Source organism: Falco naumanni, chromosome 4, assembly GCF_017639655.2.
Source record: "Falco naumanni isolate bFalNau1 chromosome 4, bFalNau1.pat, whole genome shotgun sequence".
Lineage (NCBI taxonomy): Eukaryota > Metazoa > Chordata > Aves > Falconiformes > Falconidae > Falco > Falco naumanni.
The window spans coordinates 51714282-51735125 of record NC_054057.1 but is presented as its reverse complement, the minus strand read 5'-3'; the positions used below and the strand labels follow the sequence as shown (position 1 = coordinate 51735125).

General features: G+C 40.8%; 2 protein-coding genes across 4 annotated transcripts in view; one reads left to right on the top strand and one right to left on the bottom strand.

Moving 5' to 3' along the window:
- The window catches only part of ESYT2 (extended synaptotagmin 2), an 84349-nt gene extending 71971 nt beyond the window's left edge, over positions 1 to 12378 (bottom strand). Inside the window, exon 1 of one of the 2 annotated variants that reach the window (XM_040590260.1) lies at positions 11877 to 12378. In XM_040590260.1, coding sequence (XP_040446194.1) covers positions 11877 to 12233 — 357 coding nt within the window. In that variant the 5' untranslated portion in view covers positions 12234 to 12378. The remainder of the gene's footprint in view (positions 1 to 11876) is intronic. The other variant, XM_040590261.1, reaches the window with a different exon arrangement.
- Positions 12379 to 18976: 6598 nt separating this feature from the next.
- The window catches only part of DYNC2I1 (dynein 2 intermediate chain 1), a 34501-nt gene continuing 32633 nt past the window's right edge, over positions 18977 to 20844 (top strand). Inside the window, exon 1 of one of the 2 annotated variants that reach the window (XM_040592333.1) lies at positions 18977 to 19107. In XM_040592333.1, the coding sequence (XP_040448267.1) occupies positions 19093 to 19107 (15 nt within the window). In that variant the 5' untranslated portion in view covers positions 18977 to 19092. The remainder of the gene's footprint in view (positions 19108 to 20844) is intronic. The other variant, XM_040592332.1, reaches the window with a different exon arrangement.

The following is a 20844-nucleotide window of genomic DNA, read 5'->3' as shown; positions in this document are numbered from 1 at the left end:
CTTGAAGTGAAGATGAAAGTTCGGATGTCTTCAGCCAGAACCAATACTCCTTGTCTCTTGGTATCTCATAGAGTTCTTCTATTACCCATTTCTCAAGTAAATGTTTGAACAACTGCAAAAATTGTTCATCAAGCCTTAATGGTCCTGTCTGCACTGAGACAGGAACTGCCAACTACAATTGCCTACCACTCCTCTGCATAATATCCAGAACAACACTATGTAGACCCTCTCCCCAAACCCAACAGTTTCAAACACTAGCAAAACCAAAAAACAAATTAAAAAAAAAAAAAAAACACAACAAAAACCAAAACAAAAAACCCAACCAACAAATTTTAACACAAGAGGAAAAATACCTGATTTCACGTATACACACTTGTACTTCCATTGACAGCTTTGTCAGAGGCATTGTTATGGCCGTACCAGTACAACGGACTTCCTTCCTAGCTGTGCCAGAAAAACCAAAAAATTCAGCATAAAGGACCAGGTACACCAGTAACACCATGTGCATGCTGGAAGAAAACCACTTAACCCTGAATTACTGTTTTAAAAGAACACTTTTGTAGTTCTTCATCTCTCATATAGTAGAATTAAAGCTTTTATTCTCTTGAGAAATTGATTTGTAAAAAAAGTGATTTCCAAATCAAATCTATTTTCAGGTTGTTACTATGGCTCTATGTGTAATTGATAACTCTAACGAACTAAAATGGAAAAAAAGACCCAAACTTCATCAGATTTTTTTTGGTAAATCAAAGTAACAAAGTGAATGGATTGGTAATGCTTTTGATACTCACTTTAGAGAGCTCATGAAGGATAGGATACAAATGGAACAGAAACTTCACAGCATAATTGCAAAACTTTCAGAACACAAAGGTACTGAAATAAAAAATTCTTGGCAAGTATGTTTTCTGTTATCATAATTCTATGTTAAGACCAGAAAACAAAACATGCAGTATTTAATGCAACTGTTTAAAAAGCTTTCTACATATCCAAATCTAGTAGACATGACCAAGACAGAAATAAGAAACTTATTTTATCGAAGGAACGTGAACAGTTTCGGCACATTTATATCAACACAGTACTCATACCTAACACACCCCCCAAAAAAACCCCAAAAAACCCCACCCCACACACATTCAAAAGCCCAAATATTTTCCCTAAAATATAAACAAAAATAAAGACTACCATGAACAACTAGAGAACAAGAAATTACTACTATTTAACCTAATGTATCAATCACTATTAAATATTCTTAAAACACATACAAGTACAATGACTGTACACCGAGTTTTTTGTTCCCCATTCTCTTATTTCCTGGCTGCTATTTAACATTTAACTGGCAGAGGGTGGGTGGGTGCAAAAGCATTCTTTTTCTAGTTCAAGTATTTTAGGAGAAAGTCATTGGGTGAGGAACACAGCAGTTTAAAATATAAATTTTGTCTGCATCATATTGATTACTAGACTAAGACAACTTACTAGCCACACATACAAGAGAATTTAGCACTCTAGTCTAACAATTAACAAGATGAATCAATCAGCTGGGGGAGGAGAGAAGAGACTTGCCTAAACACAAATTACAATTTTTCAAAATTCTAGACCAGCGAGTTTACTGTAATAGGAAATATTAACAATTTAAGAAAAGACATTTCCTCATTTGAGGTATCATACATTAATTACATTAACAGTCTGCTTGAAACATGCAGACAGATCAAACTTGCTATCAACAAGTCCTGAGAGCTTACTCTATAAGCCTGCACAAAAACTCACAGCATGTCTTATAATATTCTTCCCTGCAGAAGAATGCCACAAGAGTTCTTGTCGAGTTTTTTGATATAAAGTTGTAAACTTATTCACTATTGTTTTCCAAAGCTGATTAAGTTAACAGTCTATGGAATATGCTATGTGAAGAAGGGCATCTGAGAAACTATAGGTACACGGTTTTTATATCAAGCTATGCTAACCTGAAATAAGGCATGAAGAACCATATATTACAAAAAAGCAGTAATCATGCTTAAATATAAAGCAAACTACAAGCTTCCAGAGCTTTTAAGTTCCACTTGAGTTCCTGCCCCCCAATGTTTTCCTCCCCACGCTATTTTAAAAATGAACACAAACTTTAAGAGCAGATGTGTGGATCATAACACTGCACAATTCATTCAAAGCAGAACAATTAAGGTTTTATAGCTACCTTCATGCTTCAACATATCTCGTGGTTACTTTTAAATATGAAGACGACACTGCAATTTTAGAGATTCACCTGCTTTCTTCCCACCTTCCTTTTAAGGTAGACAGTGATAGAATACCAGACAATGGACTATCAATACATTTAATTTTGCATATTGTGTTACATCTTGCAAAATTTTCCCGAAGGAAATTATTTCAGCTGGTTTGGATAATCCATGTGTGCCAGTATCTAACCAAAGGAATGCAAACAAAGGTTATAAAAACAACAGTGCCACAGTCTGTACTTAGACTCTCTCAATTAAAGTCTTCATTAAAACAGATGCAAAAAGATATGCAATTTACATTGCAAATATAAATCCCTCAGGTGAAAGTGCTTGCAATTGAACTAATGTAAACCTGACCCATGCTGCTATATGATAAGGACAGCCAGATGACAATGTAATGCTTGTCTGTCATATGACAGTTATTTTCAGCCAAGTAAAACTAGTTTCGTATTTCTAGTAACAACTTCAGGGTACATAATTCTAGACTGCTTTGGCTGAAAACCATTAGCCCTGTTTCAGATGTTCAACTCCTAAGGAGAATTTTACAGTCACATCAGGGTGTAGCAGACAAAACTTTGTGCAATGACTCATTATATGGGAATGCGTCTTCCAAAGGTTATTTATGTAACAGGAGTTCCATTTGAAAAACTGTATGTTTTAGCAATGTGCTGCACAGAATTTTAATACTAGCTATATAGCCGACAGGCATCTGAATGTGTTAAAAAGTCTCACTACCTCCCACAAAACACCTCTCTAAAGATAGCCATCAATTCCCCCCCTCTTTTTTTTTTTTTTTTGCTAGTAGACTTAATAGTCAAGCAAATACTGGTATTTTATGCAGAAAAGGCTTCTTACCATTTGTAAGCCAAAACTGGAGACTGAAACCTAGTTTAAATGACAGCTCAAAACAAAACCAATAGATTAACTCAGGTTGAAAGGGACCTCTGATCCAACACACACTAAAAACAGGGCCACCTTTTAAGCTGGATCAAACTACTGAGTGTTTGTATGTTTGATGATTAAGTATGTTAACACAGGTTGAAACAGTATAAAATAAGTTACATGTGCAACTTGACATTATAAACTGTTCAAGTTCAAGCTCTGCTTTCCCCAAAAAGACACCTCAGCAGTGTTATTTGCCACATCTTTCTAAAGTCCTCTTCATGCAAGCTATTGTTTCATATCACTTTAACCCTGTCCGCAGGCTTTCGTAACCTCCTTTTTGTAGGCACTAGCACTTCTGTGGTTGTACAGTAAACTAACTCAAGGAACTGATCCAGCTGAACACCAAACCTGGCAAAAAACTTACAATTAGATGGCCAAGTAAATTCTAAGCTGGCACAAGAAAGCAGTGGGAAAATGCAACTGGATGCAAAACATTCATTTTGCCAGGAGTGCACGTTTACTTTGTTTTGAAACTGCAGAATCAGTCTCTAACTACAAAACCCCCTGATCCTCTCTGCAATAAGCGTATTTGAATGCAGAGAAAAGCCTACAAACAAAATGTATATATATTCTCATGATTAAGGAGCCGTTAGTAGGAAGAACCTTTAAAATTCTAACTGTTCCTCTAATAACTTTAACAGTATCAGAGGAAGCACATAGAGGGAACAAAATCAAACCAAAAAGCAAAAAAAGGGCTGCATCATCTAAACTGCAATGAAAATAAGAACTGAACCAGTTTAACGAAGACTGGTACGTGAAGCTTAGTAGAAGCTACTGGGAATAAAAAAACCTAGAAGTAGGCTGGGGATGAGGATCAAATGACTCTGCAAGAAGGATGACGAACACCTCTTTTCCTCCCTGTCCCAGGCACCATATCAATGGGATTCAAGAGGCAATGGGATGGATGGGACACAGCTCCTCACCTGAACCCTGACATAAAGACAGAGACTATACAGGACTATGTTAAGGAACAAGGGATCAAAACAAAGTGTCTTGAGAAGCTGAGGTAAAGGGAATGGACTTAGCAAGGCCAGCGTACTTGTTGAACACATGCCCTCAAAGTCAGGAAAGGCTTCAGGATTTTCAAACCTCACTTCTGTAATCAAACTTCCTTGTAAAACAAGTTTAATCTGGCCTAAATTTGTCAATAGAGAAGAAACTCATTAAATACTCCACTAGCTGACTTGGCAAGTTCGTATAACCTAACTTTCCAGGCTTTACAATGATCCATTATTGCCAGATAAGAAAAGTCACAAAACTTATATTAAAAACATAATGGAACGAACAACATCTGTTAAATCAAAACACAGAGTAGGTGGCAAGTACCAGAAAGAAAACAAATCTAAGTTGGTTCTTCATTTTCAAAAAAGACACGCACAACTTTAATTACACTATGGTCTTTTCCTACTTGCCCCAACAGAACCTTGGTCTCATCCAGTGAGAAGTTAAGCCTTCCTCAACAAACATATTAAGACTGTCTAAGAAATGCAAGTGCTGTCCAGATCCTCTTTCTTCTGGCGCAAAATGAGAAAAGCATTTAGTGCATGGCAGATGCGACTGAAGAAGGGTCCTCAACTAGTTCATGCCGTCTTGGCCAACTACAAACTCTGTCAAACACATCAAACTGGCAACTGGCTTCCACCATTTCACACACTGTCACTTTTAGCGAATTCTTGATTTGATTCTTCCCTCTTATTCCCCATCCGACATTTTCTTTCTAAACTTTACACAACTCTCTCATTCAACTGAAACAAATCTTACTCAGAAACAAAAAAGTACCACATGATCCAGAAGTTATACAAATGATAAAATGCCAGATCTCTCTAAATAATTGTTTCATAATTTAATTCTAAACAACTGTTTAGAACAAAAACACTCTCCCCTCTTATCAAAATACTGCTTCCCCACTGTTCTTATTCACATTTGATTCTACACTGAATACTCCATCTCTGTATATCCTTTATTTTTATTAAGTGCTCACAAATACCAGCCAAAGATAAGGACTTAATTTTCCTCTTTGAAGTGGTACAGTATTTTTCCTGAATATGCAAAAGCAGCTCTACATATACTGCATTTGAAATTCTGCTGGCCTTTCAAGCTTGATACAAAAAGCTTAGAAGCTGACCCCTGCTAGGCCACAGGAAAGCTCCAAAGCTGCTGGTGGGGTGTCCATTCTAAACTTCCTTAGGCAAGCGTAGTATCAGGTTTATTTTATATTGTCCAACGATTAGGAAAAACAAAGAGAAAGATGAGATTTCACAGGTCAAAAAAATCTATCTAAACCTCTTATTTCTATAATCCTTCCAGAATGATCATACTCTTTTATTGATGCCCTTCTATCTACATGTTGAAACATACCAAATCCATGGCGTATGTTAATTTCAGGCACTACAGAGTATATTTAAAAATTAGCATTCTTTTAAAACTTCGTATTTTAAAATAAGTTTTAAAAACAGCTTCCACAAATCCATACCTTAGATTCACTACAGGCATATGGTCAGCATAAAATTGTTGCAAAAGTCAAAAGAAATTATGCTAAAGGCAATTTCAGCGATCAGAGAATCTTTTCAGTACTATAATCAGTGTTTATTTGATAAACGGGTGATAAAAAGTTTGATTTATATTGCAGTTTAAGTCAAAGATTTTTATCTTACCAGAAACAAAATGCTGCCTCTTCTTTCATTTTAAAAAACAAGCACAGGACTCCAAAGAATTGTTTTGAATACTTACAATTCCTAAAAAAGGCTTTCATTACTATAAGCTACAATGAAAATGTTTTGACAATAACCTTCATTCATCTTCCTATTTCCCAGCAGGCTGTCATATTAAAAAAAAAATATATATAGAATGCATCTCCAAATATACTCTGATGTGCCAACAACCTCAAACAGTAATTTAAAGTGAGAAGGATCTTGTAAAAGAGGCAGAAAAGGTCGACTGCTGCTCTAGACTTTTTTTCCCTCCATAAAACTTCATTCTTCGCTGACAAGGTCTTTATGACTCCCAAATTTTCAGATATGGCTAAAGCTGGGCCAGCCCTTATATGCAAAACTATTTAGGCATGGAAACAACACTAGCAAACTGAAATGTAAATGAAAAAAAAAAAAAAATTGTACTTATCTTCCTTATTCAAAAAAACAGCATATTTCAAGAACACATTTGCAGTAGTCCCAGAAGTCAGTAATAACATTTATGTAATATCATTCATTATATGGAAGAAAAAAAAAAAAGAAAAAAAAAAGTACTACACATACATATTAAGAAGGCCTGTCAGTAATACTAATACTTTCAGTTTAGTATTTTTTCTTCAGTAGTTTGGTATCATGTTCATAAACATCAGTTCATCACATGGCTTTCTACCATAAATATTCTGGGATTCATATGTAAAGATCCTTTTCCATAGTGACAGTTACCACGTTACTATGTGAGAGAATATGTTATTGGACAGACATCATCTCAGCATAGTTTTAACTTACTAAATTTGAAAACTTTCAGAAACAGGAAGATATGATTAATTGGTTCTCCAACTCTAAAACCATTATTCACATGTGTCTGAGCTATGGGGTACTCAAAGTCACCCAGGTCACCTTAACTACGATAAGTAATACTGAACCAAACTAGATTTCTTCTTTAAAAAAGAAAACCTAACCACAAGACAACACACAACCCTCAATAAACGTATGTATGTACACATACACTAGAGGCTCCTAGAACAGAAGGCAGTTTTTTAAAAGAGTAGGCAGAAGAAGGATGTGGACATCAGTTGTTAAATACTTGCAAGTTATTATTCTATTCTTACTCACACCTCTTCATGCTTTCCAGATGCAGGCTGGCAGCCTAGAGTATATGGCCATCTGCAGTATGGCCGTATAAACTGATTAGATCCAGTTTAGCATTAAGTAGCCATATACGGAAGTAATTTTTCTTATAAGTCACTCGGTAAATTCAATCTAACATGCTCAACTAACATTTGGAGAAAGGATCAGAAGAATGTGTCACAATGCCTCACAATCTTCCTTTTCATATTTTAATATGTTGTATAAAACCTTCACCCACGATTCCTACAGCTACAGTAATAACAGTATTAATCAAAGGTATAAATTAAAGAGAAAAATCTTTTTGTTTTGTGGCAATTAAAAACATACACTGTATTGCAGAAGACCACTTATTGATTAGGTTTACTGAGTACATACTTAACACCCATCATCAGGGATTCTTTGGAGATTCCTGTCCTGAACTACCAATCTAAGACCCAGCTAGCAAGTTTGTTCATCATGAAGAAGTCCTTGTACCAAATACCCCAAAGAGTGTAACCCCCCTCAACCTTCTCTACAGATGCCACTGAGTACAGTATATGACCCTGTCGTTAGACCTAAATAACCATTCTTCTTCCACAAACACTGGGTCTGCCTTCCCAATATCAGTCAAAACCAAAGTCTTTGCTGCTCTAGCCATATAACTGAAGTATTTGACAAGCTCATGCAAGGGCTTGGGAGGAAAGGGCGCAGGGGGAAGCATGTATGCATGTTTTATTCTAACACAGGAGACTAAATACAAATAATTTCATAGTTATGAATCACAATGTCCTTTTTCAGACATGTGTTCTGAACTCTGCTTTTACTCAGAACAGTTCTTCATCCGTTAAACACTAGCAGTTTGTTCAACATTCATCATAATGTTCAATTAAGAAATATGCAACTACCACTGAAGTCAAGCTTTTCTGAACATCACCACTGCAAAAACACTCAACTGAACACAGGCTGATAACTATTTTATTGATTATTGTAGCTATACCACATCTACTACACATACATATACTACATCTAGCAAAACGGGTACATGCTGACATTATCTCCTCCCTATAGATGTAGTGGTGGTATAGGTAATTCACAGTCTGCAAGAATTTCATACAGCTTCCCAAGGAAGGAAGATCTACCAGATTTCTTTATAATAGGACTGTAAGTCAGTTTAGTTAAAAAGGCGGCTAGACAGCAGGTTCAGGCAGGTTCTTCCTTTTACCTTGAGTAGATGAGACAACAACAAAACCCTAAAAGTCACTCTAAACTAGACCAAAAACTCAAGCAAGTCTGCAGGACCCCAAATGCTACAGCAGATTTGTAATTAATGTTTTCATATGGCACTACTTATATGACAATTATGTGCAGTATTTCAGTTTCTGTATAATACACAGTTAGGGATACAAAGAATCAATTATTTAAAAATGCCAAGATTTGTTCCTATTTCGGTCTCCTGCTGATTGCTGACAGACTTCATGCAGATACAGCTCCTGGTAACAGACCAAGTTTACAACTAATCTGGAGAAAAAATATCAGCATGGCTTTTTATCTCTATGTTGAAGAAAACAGGAATCACAGTTTCACTTATCAAAAAAGATGCTGTACATGGTATGTTGGCATGTTATAAAAATCACATTAAACAACCAAAAACCCCTACAATGGCAAAATTAGATTAACTTTTTTGGTTGTTCTGAGAAAGAAGTATATTTGTTATGCCACTTACGATTATGAAATCCCATTACTGTTTTAAAAATAAAAGGCAACATGATACCTGGCCTTTAAAAATTGAAAGTCCTAGCTAGGTTCATACTTTCTGTCTTCTAAGCAGTGATACTTAAAATTACCACTTTCCTTATATATGTTTGCATCTTAACTGCATTAATTCCAGCATTAAAATACGTCTAGTGTATAAAAATGTTGCTAACAAAGGGGAAACGTCGATTTTATTTGAAGACCATTTTGATCTCCAATCCTTTCTCATTGTAAATTCTGCTGCACAGTTCTAAATTACTTGGAAAAGCACCCACCTCTGCTCCCTCCCACCCCATATAATCAGTGACATCTTCCAAACACCCAGCAGAGCTATAACGACATGTTACCAACTCTGTAAGTACAGATCTTATTCTTTTCAGACAGTAAATGAAATATTGTTTAGCACATACGTATTTCTTTTAAATAATTCAGTGTTGATATTCTAAATAACATAACTTGTATCCATGTTGAATTAATTCATTTTTCATGCACAGCACAGAATATTCCTATTGTATAACTACTTATGGAAGAGGTAATTTAGGAAACTAATAATTAACATTATGAACTCTAGTGTGGTAGCACAACAGTATCACTTTCAAATCATAACTGAGCATATTGCCAGCAGAAAAATCTTCTCCTGCAATAGCCACTTTCTAAAACATATATAACTCGGGGCAGTACTACTGAATACTTAAAATGAATTGCTAAAGCAGCTATCAGTCCAAAGTAGGTGGTGGTGGGGAAGGAAATCACACCTTACATACACAGCTGAAATTCTTTTCCAATCAAGAGCCCAGAAAGATACAACATGCCAAGTAAATGTTTACATAATTTTAATTGAAAAATGGTTTATTACACCTCAGTTTCAGTCCCAAAAGAGTTAAGGTTTCCTACATTTAAAACATGGCACTGTCCTACTCAAGTGATTTAAAGTTTATTTCCCTGACCAGAAACCAAGGGAACATACTCCAGTGTGAAGTTCACAATGAGATGGTTAAACTTGATACCTATTAAAGACAAGTCAGACTCCACATACCATCCAGTAGCTCTTATTTGAAATATGATTGCAATCCATTAATCTCTAAGACAACACACATAAAGCAAAAGGAAGAAGAATAGCAGTTTTCCAAGAAACACTATGGAAGCAGCAAGAAGACCAATATAAAGCTTATATTTACATTCATTTGGAAAAATGATACTCCCAGAATATAACATATTTCAGGAGAAAGAGCCAAGACCTTCAAAATTTGAAAACATTATTATAAGGGAAAAAACAAACAATGTTTGTTTTCAAACCCACAAAAACCCCAACAGCAATTTACAATACTTCTGTCAACTAGAGTATCAGAAGGTCACGCTTTTGGGGAAACCCTGCATATTGATCAGTTGTTTTCTCATAATACTATAGGATATGCAGGTGCCTGCAGCCAGCAGTCATTTCGCACCACAACTTGGGTCAAGAGGCCCCTTTCTAAACCTTCTGTTATTGGAGAACTCCACTCAGGTATTAACTGCCATTTCATCAATGGTAAACAAATTGTGATTTAAAATAAAATTTACACACAGCACTAAGATTGATTATCTACTGCTTAGTTAACAGCAGATGGTTACTATATACAACCCTCCACAACAAGTCTAGCTCCAATTAATTAATTTCAAATGCATCAAATCAGAAAACTTCCATCATATTGCTGCACGATTACAAGAAAAAAACCAAGCCCAATGGAGAACTAACCTAGGAGCTATTAACTGCATCATTTAAGAGTCACACCTGTTTAAGCAGTAAAACCACTTCATCTCTTTTAAAATACTGTCCTCATTATTACCCTGATCTTCCACTAGAACTTGGGTAAAAGACATGAAAAACCAGGAGTAAAAAAGACTCCCATCTCACACCTACACACTATATTCTCTCCAGATGTCTGGAACTCCTATAACTTCCTTAGCAGAGATAGGACAGGTCACATCAGGTACTGCAATCTGATCACATGAAAACAGCTACTTGAATACTTACTACAACACTGCCCAACGCACAGCCACTGCAATGCCTACCTAGCAGAGATGTGGGTGGCTGTTACCGAGAAGCAGAGTAGCGAACAAAGAAATGACATGGAAAGATGTAGCAGAAACCCGCAGGACTTCACGTATGGAGACTAAGAGAGCAGTGAGCTCTGCACAGCAGGTCACCGGGGCAGAGCAGGACATACGGAGGCCTGGATGAGCACTGACCCTGTCGGGTGGCTCGCTATCAGCTGTGTTTAAAATGTTAACCTTCCAAAATAAAAATAAGGAAGAAACAGCATTCAACTTTGAAACTGAGTTTCAGAAACAAAAAAGGTAGTTCTAAAGACTTATAAACTTTCAAAGGAAGACTCCACTTTCAAAGAAAGCCTTTAAAACCAACAGCAATGCACAAATCAAGCCACCACTGCCCCTTTACCTCAGCCCTCACACCATAGCCCCGAAACCAGCCAGGAACACTACCTCATTTTTATGTCGCTCCGCATTAAAGTAATGCTTTACTGAAAACCGTAAAACTATTCAGAGAGCGATTCTGTCTGCCTCTGATCTCAACTTTTTAAGAAAAGGTTCGCGCCCAAGTCGTGAGATCTGCGCGCCATGGAGACCTCGCTACATCCCAGAGGCGTGCGTCACCAGCATCCGAGGGGAAAGAAAACCCAAACCCTGAGGTAAAGTTTATTTCTGTGAGGGAAACCCCGGCCATGACAGGTTCGCAGCGCCGCGGGGCTGTCACCACACGGCGGCCGCGGGTGCCACCCAGCCAGGTGGCCGCGCCGGGGCGGGCGGGACGGACGCGGGGACAGGCCACCCCGGCGGAGGGAGGGTCACACCGCCTGTCCGCGTTCGGCAACGCCGCTCCCGCCACTGGACACCGAGTCTCGAAAGAGGCCGGCACAGCGCGACGAGTAGCCTGGGGCGCTGGAGATGCCCTCTCCTCACCCGCTCCCTCCCGCCAGGCCGCCTCTGGGGCTCCGGCCTCCGGCCTGTAGCGAGCCTCTTCTCCCGCACCCGGGGAGGAGGGGGCCGCCCTGGGTGCGGGCGTCGCGCAGGTCCCGGGGAGGTGACAGGGCCCCAGCCCGCTGCCCGCCGGGCGCGGGTGCTCCGTCGGCAGCGCCGAAGGGTGTTGGCTACTCACCCACGCGGGCAGATCCGCGGAGGAGACGCTGAGCCGCACCGCCTCCTCCTCGTCCTCCAGGAAGGCGAGCGCCCGGCCCAGGCGGGAGGTTTTGCCGCCGCGGTGCCTGCGGATCCAGAAGAGCCCGCAGAGAGCGATGAGGACCCAGCTGAAGCTCAGCCCCAGGTAGCCCAGCACATACACGGGGAAGATCAGCACGAAGCTCCTCGCAAACTGTGACACCAGACCCGTCACGTCCACGCTCAGCAGCGGCGGCGGGGGCTCCGGTACCGAGTCCCCAGCCGCGGCCTTCTCCGCGGCGGCGGGATCCGTGGCGGCCCCCGCGCCGGGGGACTGCCGAGCCGCGGCCCCGCTCATGCTCTCGCAGCGGCGGTTCCTACTATTGCTGCGGTTCCTCCCGCTGCTGCTGCTGCTGCTCCTCCTCCTCGGGCTCTAGCTGCGAGCGGGCAGGGGGGCAGGGCGGCAGCGCCTCGCATCCTGCGCCCGGCCCCGCTCACCGCGCACCGACACCAACCGCCGCCCGCTTCCGGGATCGGGGCGGCCCGGCCCAAACCGCCGCCGCGGGGCGGGTGGGGCGCGGTTGTACCGCCGCGAGGAGGCGCCTCGGCCCCAGCAGTGCCATTGGCGCCCGCCGCGCCACGCGCCCGCCCGCCGCGCTCTGCCCCCGCCCCCGCCCCGGGCAGCCGCCAGCGCCGCCGTTAGTGTCGCTCAGCCTTCGCTTCCAGGCCTGCCCGAGGAACCGCCGGTTCGCTCTGCACGACGGGATCCGGGCCAAGAGAAGATCGTCGTCGCTTCTCGCCAGGCTCCCCTCGCAGCCGCTGGGACCCCCGTCGCCTCAGCATCCCATCCCGCCCAGCCGCCCGCCGGCCATGGCTGCTTGCCCTGGCAGCGACGACGAGGCCGGGAGAGGCGGGAGTGCGGGGCCGGGGCCGTGGCGAGGAAGCGGCTGCTGGTGGTGGCCCGGAGCAGAACCTGCTTGCCAAGGCGCCACGGACCGCGACCGTGCTGGCCTGTGCTCCCCTCACGGGCGAACCACACCATCTACCATCTCCCCAGGCTCTTTAGGCCTGTGCGCGGCTGAATGGTTTCTGCCTGTTACGTCCTTCGGTCACAAGCTTCGTATTTTCTTTGTTCTCCATTGAGGGATATTATTAAAGGACCAGCTCATCAGCAGCTCAGAGGAACCCGAGGCTGGTCATGCTACTCCTTAGTTACAACAGGTGTTTCCTGAAGCTTTGCTCACACATCCTCAGATACAGCTGGCTTCTCATTTTGCCGGCACACAGGAGTACCTAGGGTGGCACCCACGCTCTTGGAATTACATGAGCCCTCATCTGTGGAACTAAATAAGTTGATTTTCTACAGGCTTTGTGTCCTGTATCCCTTTACTAGATTAACACCTGGTTCCTACATCATTCCTCCAACCATTCCTTTCTCTTTTCAATAACCTTAACCTGTTTTGTAAGGGGCAGCTGTTGCTTGTCCTTGGCTCCATGCTAATCACTTTGCTGGTATGTGCTTTCTGATTAAACTCAGCATTTACCAGTTCTTTTTTTCTCCTGCCTTTAAATAGCTAACCTTTTGCTTAGTGGGAGTGAGAGTCCATTCTCCTCTTTTTCAGCTGTCAATTTGTGGGACTGTGTCAGACTAGTATTTGCAGGCAGGGAAGAGGGGAGAATGGTTTCAGCCAGTAGGCTGAAAAGTTATGAAAATGCATATAAACAGACAAATGGGAAACCTGCATAAGCTTTATTTACTTGAGGAGTGAGAGCAAGCTCACCTCAATTATCCAGAGAAATGGAAGGATCTGAAAGACAACAGCACAAAAGGAAACTGTGTGCTCAGTGCTGCACAGCAGAATTGGAAAAAGAATCTGTATTTTGACAACTGAATGTCATGATCATCTTTCCAGATCCCCTCCAAGCGTGCAATCAGACAAATGAACCACTCTAAACAAAACCAATTTCTGGCCATAGGCTCATGCTGCTTTTCTTTACTCCCCGTTTACTACTGACAGTGTGCATTCTGCACCTGTATAATTAGGTTAGTTAGGCTTAAAATTCAGAATGACCAAACAGAAGTAACAAAATCAACAACTGACAACTGCATGGTAATCCAAGCTTTGAAATGCCAATTTACTTAGGGTCTTTACTTCTAGAGAACTCACAACATATACAGGATGTAACAGTGAGGGGACTGAAGGGCAGCATAAGACCCTATATACACTTCTTCCATTAAACAAGGACCATCAAGTGTGACTGTGACCCCTTTGGATACTAATAATACCAAACTACAGTAGATGTGGGTGGTTTTTTGTATTTATTGTACTCGTAATTACTTTGTTTGCTTATATAGACTGCCTCGTGAATTCACTCCTGAGTTTCAGGATGCACAAATGGCCGTATTGTACATTGGCTCCCTCTATTACAACCAATGCTATTAACATTTTCTCATTTTTTGAATTCAGCCTGATATCCTCAGTGTCGGACTCCATTATTCCCATCTTAATTCCCTACCTGGCTTCACAGTATCTGAAGCAGAATACAACTGTATCACAAACCAAAATGAAAATTCAAAACAAGAAGACAAAAAAAACCCACAAAGTGATTGAATTAACATGATGTTTGTCCACCAACACTTTACCATATGCTGCACCTTATTCTCCTTTATGTCTCAGTGTGTATTCTGCAAATGAACTGGATATAGAATTTGTAGAGGACTACCCAATACAGTCAGTATTAATACACTGGAGAAGCACATGAGAAAAAAATTAATCTTGTAGTAGCATTTAGGATGATAAACATGTAATTGTAGGCCTGACAGCCTAGCATTGATTCTGGGCAAAGTAATTTATTAGTTCATAAAGAAGTTTGATGAATCAGAACTAAAGGTCAGTAGTACTGTGCCAATCAAACAGGAGAAGAGAAGCAAGATCTTGTAGCGTCAATTCAGTAACATTTATCTGTAACATCAATAGAAAGTTCTGATAAAAATGTTACCACTGACTTCTTAGAACTTCCGTAGATAACTGACTTGGCCCCACACAGTATTTTGATGAAGAAACTGGGTGGTATGAAGTTATCATATCCATTATTACAATAGGGATAAAAGAGTTGTTAAAGTGTCAAGACATAAACTCTGCTGCTAGGGGATAAACTACGGTCAGTTTCTGTATTATAAAGGTTTTCATAAAATGTTCTGGATAAACACAAGTAATTTGTTTATTCTAAACTTTTTGGTACTGATAAATTGTTTAACAATTTGCTCAAGAATCTTGGAATTGTTAATTCATGTGTTCCCTGATCCTATTTTTCAATACTTAAGATAGCAGTCTTCAATGCATCAGGAAGTCTTGGAAAGTCACTTACGGCACTGAGATTACTCTGGCTTTTCCTTAAATATCCTGTAGTGAATTGTATCAACTACAGAGCTGATTATATTTATCTCATTTACACAATACTTATTCTTTTCATATCTTGCTTTGTAGCTCTGTTGCCTTCTTAGAATTTTAATTAATACTTTTTGTTTGCAGTATTGCTTCATATCCATTCTTAGCCGTATGTGTTTGTTCCTCCTTTTTATTGGATTCATTTTTTGTTTTTTCAAAATCAATAGCTTCCACTGGAATCATAGTGTTGTCCTATGTTTATCTTTGCATCACAACAGTTTGCCATGACGATTTCTTTCCAGTATCATTACTATTCTTCAGAATAACTTCCCAAAAGATCTTACTTATACATCTTGTGTTTTAAGGATGAGAAAAATTCACAAAATTCAGTTTACATGGTGAAGCAGAAAATCTAAAGTTTCTACAACTTCTTTGGGTTTCACACAAGAAAACATATTTTGGAAGAAATTTCAATTGTTGCTTCTTGCCCATTTTCATTAACAATTAATCTTCCTGAAGAACAGTATTTGATAATATACCTTATTTTTATCCAACAGCACTATTTCAGACTGATGCTTCTCTCTACAGGTTTTTAACTACTGAATAGAAATCTTTATTGAACACAAGTCTGAGAATGTTTACTCGGGATTTTTTTCCTAAAAATGTTTGAATTATTAATGGAAACATAGTTTACATCAAGTTTCATTCTAGTAAATCCTCATGATGGAATACTCACTATTTCTGTGTTTGATTTTATCCAGCTGTCTCGACCCACTTCAGATTGTCTACAATATAGCACAAATATTTTCTGCCTGCTTCAAATTATCTAATATATAGCACAAAGAGGAGTCAGAAGACTACCATACCTATTCAGTATACAGAGCTTCTGTTGCTTGGAACAAAACCATACGTGTCTTATCCTTGGTATCACCCAATCTGGGTTTAGCTTCACTGAATGCATAAATTGTACTCAAATGACAAGATCCTCAAATATTTATTGTTCCTGAAATACTTTCCACTAAAATGTGTTTCTCAGTAAGTTTTCACAATAGTCATAATCATCTCCTTTTTTCCCCCCTAATGAGATTCTTACAAGTTATAGTTCAAAACTAAAGGCACAGTTTACTTGAGATCCACAGTTTTGCAGTTTCTATTTACGAACCTGGAGGACTGACCAACATAAGGATTTTGAACACTTTGCAAGTGGTCATTTATGCACTTCATCTTCATAAGGCCTCAGCAGGAATTGGTTAAAAAAAGGGAATAGAGCTACAAAGTGTAGATCCTAACAAGCCTCTTCCTTCATACAAAAAAAGCATTATTTTCTTTTTTTTTTTAATAATAATAAAAGAATCATAATTTTTAAGTATAGTGGAGGGTTGTCATATTGTCCCTATGAGGGCTGATATTTTCCAGTAATTTTTTGGTGTAATGCTGTGGTGAGTCATTCCATACAGGGGCGAAGAAAAACGCAGTATTGCTTCACAGGGTTTAGAGGAACATCCAAAAAAAAAAAAAATAGCTTATTACTACAGAATGTAAAAAGCTGAGTGATTTTATATTCTTGTTTTTCAGATAACAGTACAGGTGAAGAAGAAGAAGGTACGTATACCAAGCCAGAGAAGAGAAAAGCATGTAGAAGCTAAAATGGTATTAAAATTCCCAGGGCTACCAAAAGCCTTGTTTACAATACTTTTCTTTACAAGAAAAGCTAGGGCATCCTTTTATGCTAGTAATACAACAGATATGTGCCATTTTATTGTCTATGTTCATATGATTCTAACACCCATTTTTAGAAAAACAGTAAAACTGATGATCTTTTTCCACTGCATTGGTGAGAAACGGTAGTTTATTTTAATACATGGTGGGAATACTTAAACATGCACAAATTTCAGTTCTGTTATTCTAAAGGTGTTATTCCAGCTTGTGTTCTCATGCAGCAGTTAAACTTCAGTTTGATCCCTGGCTTTAAGGTTTGAAAAATTATTTCCAGACCCTCTAGTGGTGCCTTCCCAGATCTGTAATATTTCCTCTTGCCATAAGGCTATCTGACTCTTCATAGGTGTAAGAAAAAGCTCTTGGCAGCCAAAATTGGTTTTGCGGGATTTTTGGTAACTAATACATACGCATGTTCTAAAGAGTAGATGGTAGGGCCAGCACTTGAAAAAAAACTTTCTCTCCTGTCTGATCTTTGGTATCACTGTCACATTTGCTAGTTTTAGTTATATGCATTTGCTATATCGTCATTAAAACCAAAATTGGATTAGAGTACTTGAAGGTAGTTTTTGTCCTTCCGCCTCTATATGTAGGACAGCATTTCTGCAGAGTATCCTTTACTAAGCAGATGCCTAGTTCCATGTGTTTATAATGCCATCATCCCCTTGCCTAAAGAGCTCTTTGAGTTAATCCGTGATGGCTTGTAAGTGCATTTTTATTTCTTCAGGGAAGAAGATATAAAATGCTTATAGATTATTATTGCTCTGCCAAAGGCAGCTAAATAATTCATAAGAATACTTATAAATAAATATTCATAGATGCTTGTATTTAGTGGATGCAATTTAGTCCTTAAAGGTCATACTTACAGTTAACGCTGGTTTGTCAGTATGTTGGTTTTTCAAAACAAAATATCGAGGGTTTCTTTTTCCCCTCCTGATTGCATGCTTAATTTGCCTTTGCTTTTCTGCTCTATTAAGAAGAGAAATACTTCACAGTCCAGACAGTGAAGCAACTTCACAGCATTTTTAGTTTATTCTGGAAACATGAGTAAGAAGCAACTGTATGAAGGCTTTGTATGTATTTGGCAACTGACTATTTAAGGCTAAGTGTAAGGGGTTAAACTTTTATCTCTTTGACGTCAGTGGGACAAATTCCCGTTGAACTAAGGCAGGAACGTTCCTCAAATGCAAAAATGCCTCTGCTTTTTTTTTTTTCCCCTCAGTTTTACCAAAACATTAGTAGTAACAGTTACATACTTTAAAAAAAAAAAACAAACAAAAACCCCCAAACAACTCTTGAAAAAATAGGCAACAAAGTTAAAACTGCCAAGAGGAATCTTCACCCAGTCTTTTAAATTGCACGTTAATAGGTTGTTTTTGTTGTGAAAACAGCACACACCTTTCCTGCAGGCAATCATCGCTTACGACGGGTGTTTGGTAAACTGCCGAGAACAGCTCCGGTATTTGTTACTGCGGTAATATTATTAACGTTTTTATTTCCACAGCTACTCTTCATACCTTCCTAGCATCTGGGTAATCTGGCAGACTAGGTTACGCATCATCATCTTTATCCTTACCATTTTTTTCCCCACAGTAATTGTGCATGCCTTCACTAGAAGGGAACCAACTATGATTAAGAATGGTTTCATGGCACAGTTAAACCTACAAAGGTCAGCAGTGCTCAGGAGACAACACTGCTCTAAGGGAAGCCTGGGGAGTGCCCTGTCCGCGCCTCACAGGATGGCGCCCGGTGGCCGCGGGCCCTCCCCAGCGCCCCGCCAACCTGAGGAAACTCAGCCGGACATGACCTCGAGGAGGAAAACCCTCCCGCTGCCATGCGGGCACCCACGCTGGAGCTGGCCGGGGTCCATGCCGCTGCGCCACGGTACAACCCCCGCCGCCACCGCGGGCAGCCTCTCCCCTTCCCACAACCCCGCGCGGCAGCAGCCGCCTGCCGCCCCGGCGGGCCCCACCGCTCATCCATCGCTCGGCCGCTCGGCTGCTTCCCCCTTGCCGCCTGTTGCTAGGCGGGCCCGCACGCAGCTGCCGTGGTTTCCTGCCCGCTTGGAGGCGGCCGGTGGCGGCGGGACGCGGCATCCTGCCCGTCCCCGCCATGGAGGGTGACAAGGTGAGGGGCCGCTGCGCTGAAGGGGAACCGGGCGAGCCTGGCAGCGCCGCCCGGGCCTGACGCCTGCGGACATCGCGCCGGGGGCCGCGTCCCAGCCCGGCCGCGTCGGGAGGGCCCTGAGGCGGCACGGGGGGCGGTGACAGTGGGGCACGACCGCCGCCCGGCCCGGGCTGCTCTGCGAGGCCTCCCCCGACCCCTGACGCCCTGGGTTCCTGGGCGTCTGCCAGAGCCGTCCCCTCACCCGCCCGCCGCCCGTGTTCCTTGGCGTTTACCCAGCCCATATGAGGGGGCAAGGCGGGGAGCGGCCCGGGGTTCCTTCTGCCGGCCTGGGGGTGCCTTCTGCCGGCCCGGGGGCCCCCCTGGGCAATCCCAGGCCCCTTGTTCTGTCAGGGCGCCGGTGAAACCCACCGAGTAGCGGCTGTAAGGAAGTCAGACAGCAGAAGGATGAGGCTGCACCAGCCACAGGTCTTTCTGCAGAAGATGATAGGTGATTTATGAAAATAGCCAAAGCTGTTAATATTTCAGACTGTAGGTGAAATATATTTACTAATTGATACTCCTGTAACTGCTAATTGTTGGGCTTTAGGTCTTTACGAACCCACGTAACTATTGTGTAATGGTTTTAAATTATGAAAAAGAACCATTACACAATAGTTACGTGGGTTCCTAAAGACCTAAAGCTTCTAGAGCTCCAAAATAAAGGAAACGGAACCACATAGACATGCTAACATCAATTATTGTGTTACATATTCATTTGGACAAGCAGAAGTATTGGATCACTTTTATTACTGTTGTGTGGATCTGGTTTTCACAGCTAATCAATTTGTGGTCTTGTTGAATAGAACGTGGAATAGGAAATAGAGTGGTTGGGCAGGATATGTGAAGGAGTATGTTAGGACCACTCTAATTCAGATACCATTTCACTAACTGTGGTACATGAATAAACTCTTCACTGAAAAGAGGTGAGTTAGTGAATTGTGATGGGGCTTTGGTCTAAAATTTTTCAGGTGTGTTGATATAGGACTGCCAAAGACCCAAAGGCAGTCATACTAACAGCCACACTGTATGAGAAGGCCTCCTTTTGCTGTTTCTAATTCTATTAAACCAAGTCTATCACTTGTGCTGCTTACCTGTTTGAGGGCTTCCAAACAGGCAACTCTTACTGGAAATAAAAAAAGACAAATATTTATATGTAAACAATAAAGTACTTTGGCTTAAAAACTACATGAACTTCTCTTACTCTTTTTCTACATCTGTTTCTTTAGAATCATAGTTAACCAAGTTCTTAACTTGGTTAAAACCAAAACATTAAGTTCTGAAAACCTCCAATCTTTCTAGTTGTGAGTGAATAAACCCCTTTTGATCTGTCATGAAGAGTTTATCTGAAGATCTTTTGTTCCACTAACTTAATAAAACAGCATACTTACTGTTTAGTTTAAAGGACAGATTCCTAAATGTTAAAAATTTTCATAGCACTTTTTGAGTTTAGTAAATCTGTGGCATTTTGTGTCAGCTGATAAGCTCCCCATGCTCTTGGGTGGATGAATTAAGTTAAACCCCAGTGTGGTTTAAATAACTAATCTTAATCTGGATTTAAGTGAGTATGTAAGGACTTCTAAATTAGCAGACAGGTGAGAAACTTCAATAAATTTTTTAGGAGTTCTAAATTAGCAGACAGGTGAGAAACTTCAATAAATTTTTTAGGAGTTCTAAATTAGCAGACAGGTGAGAAACTTC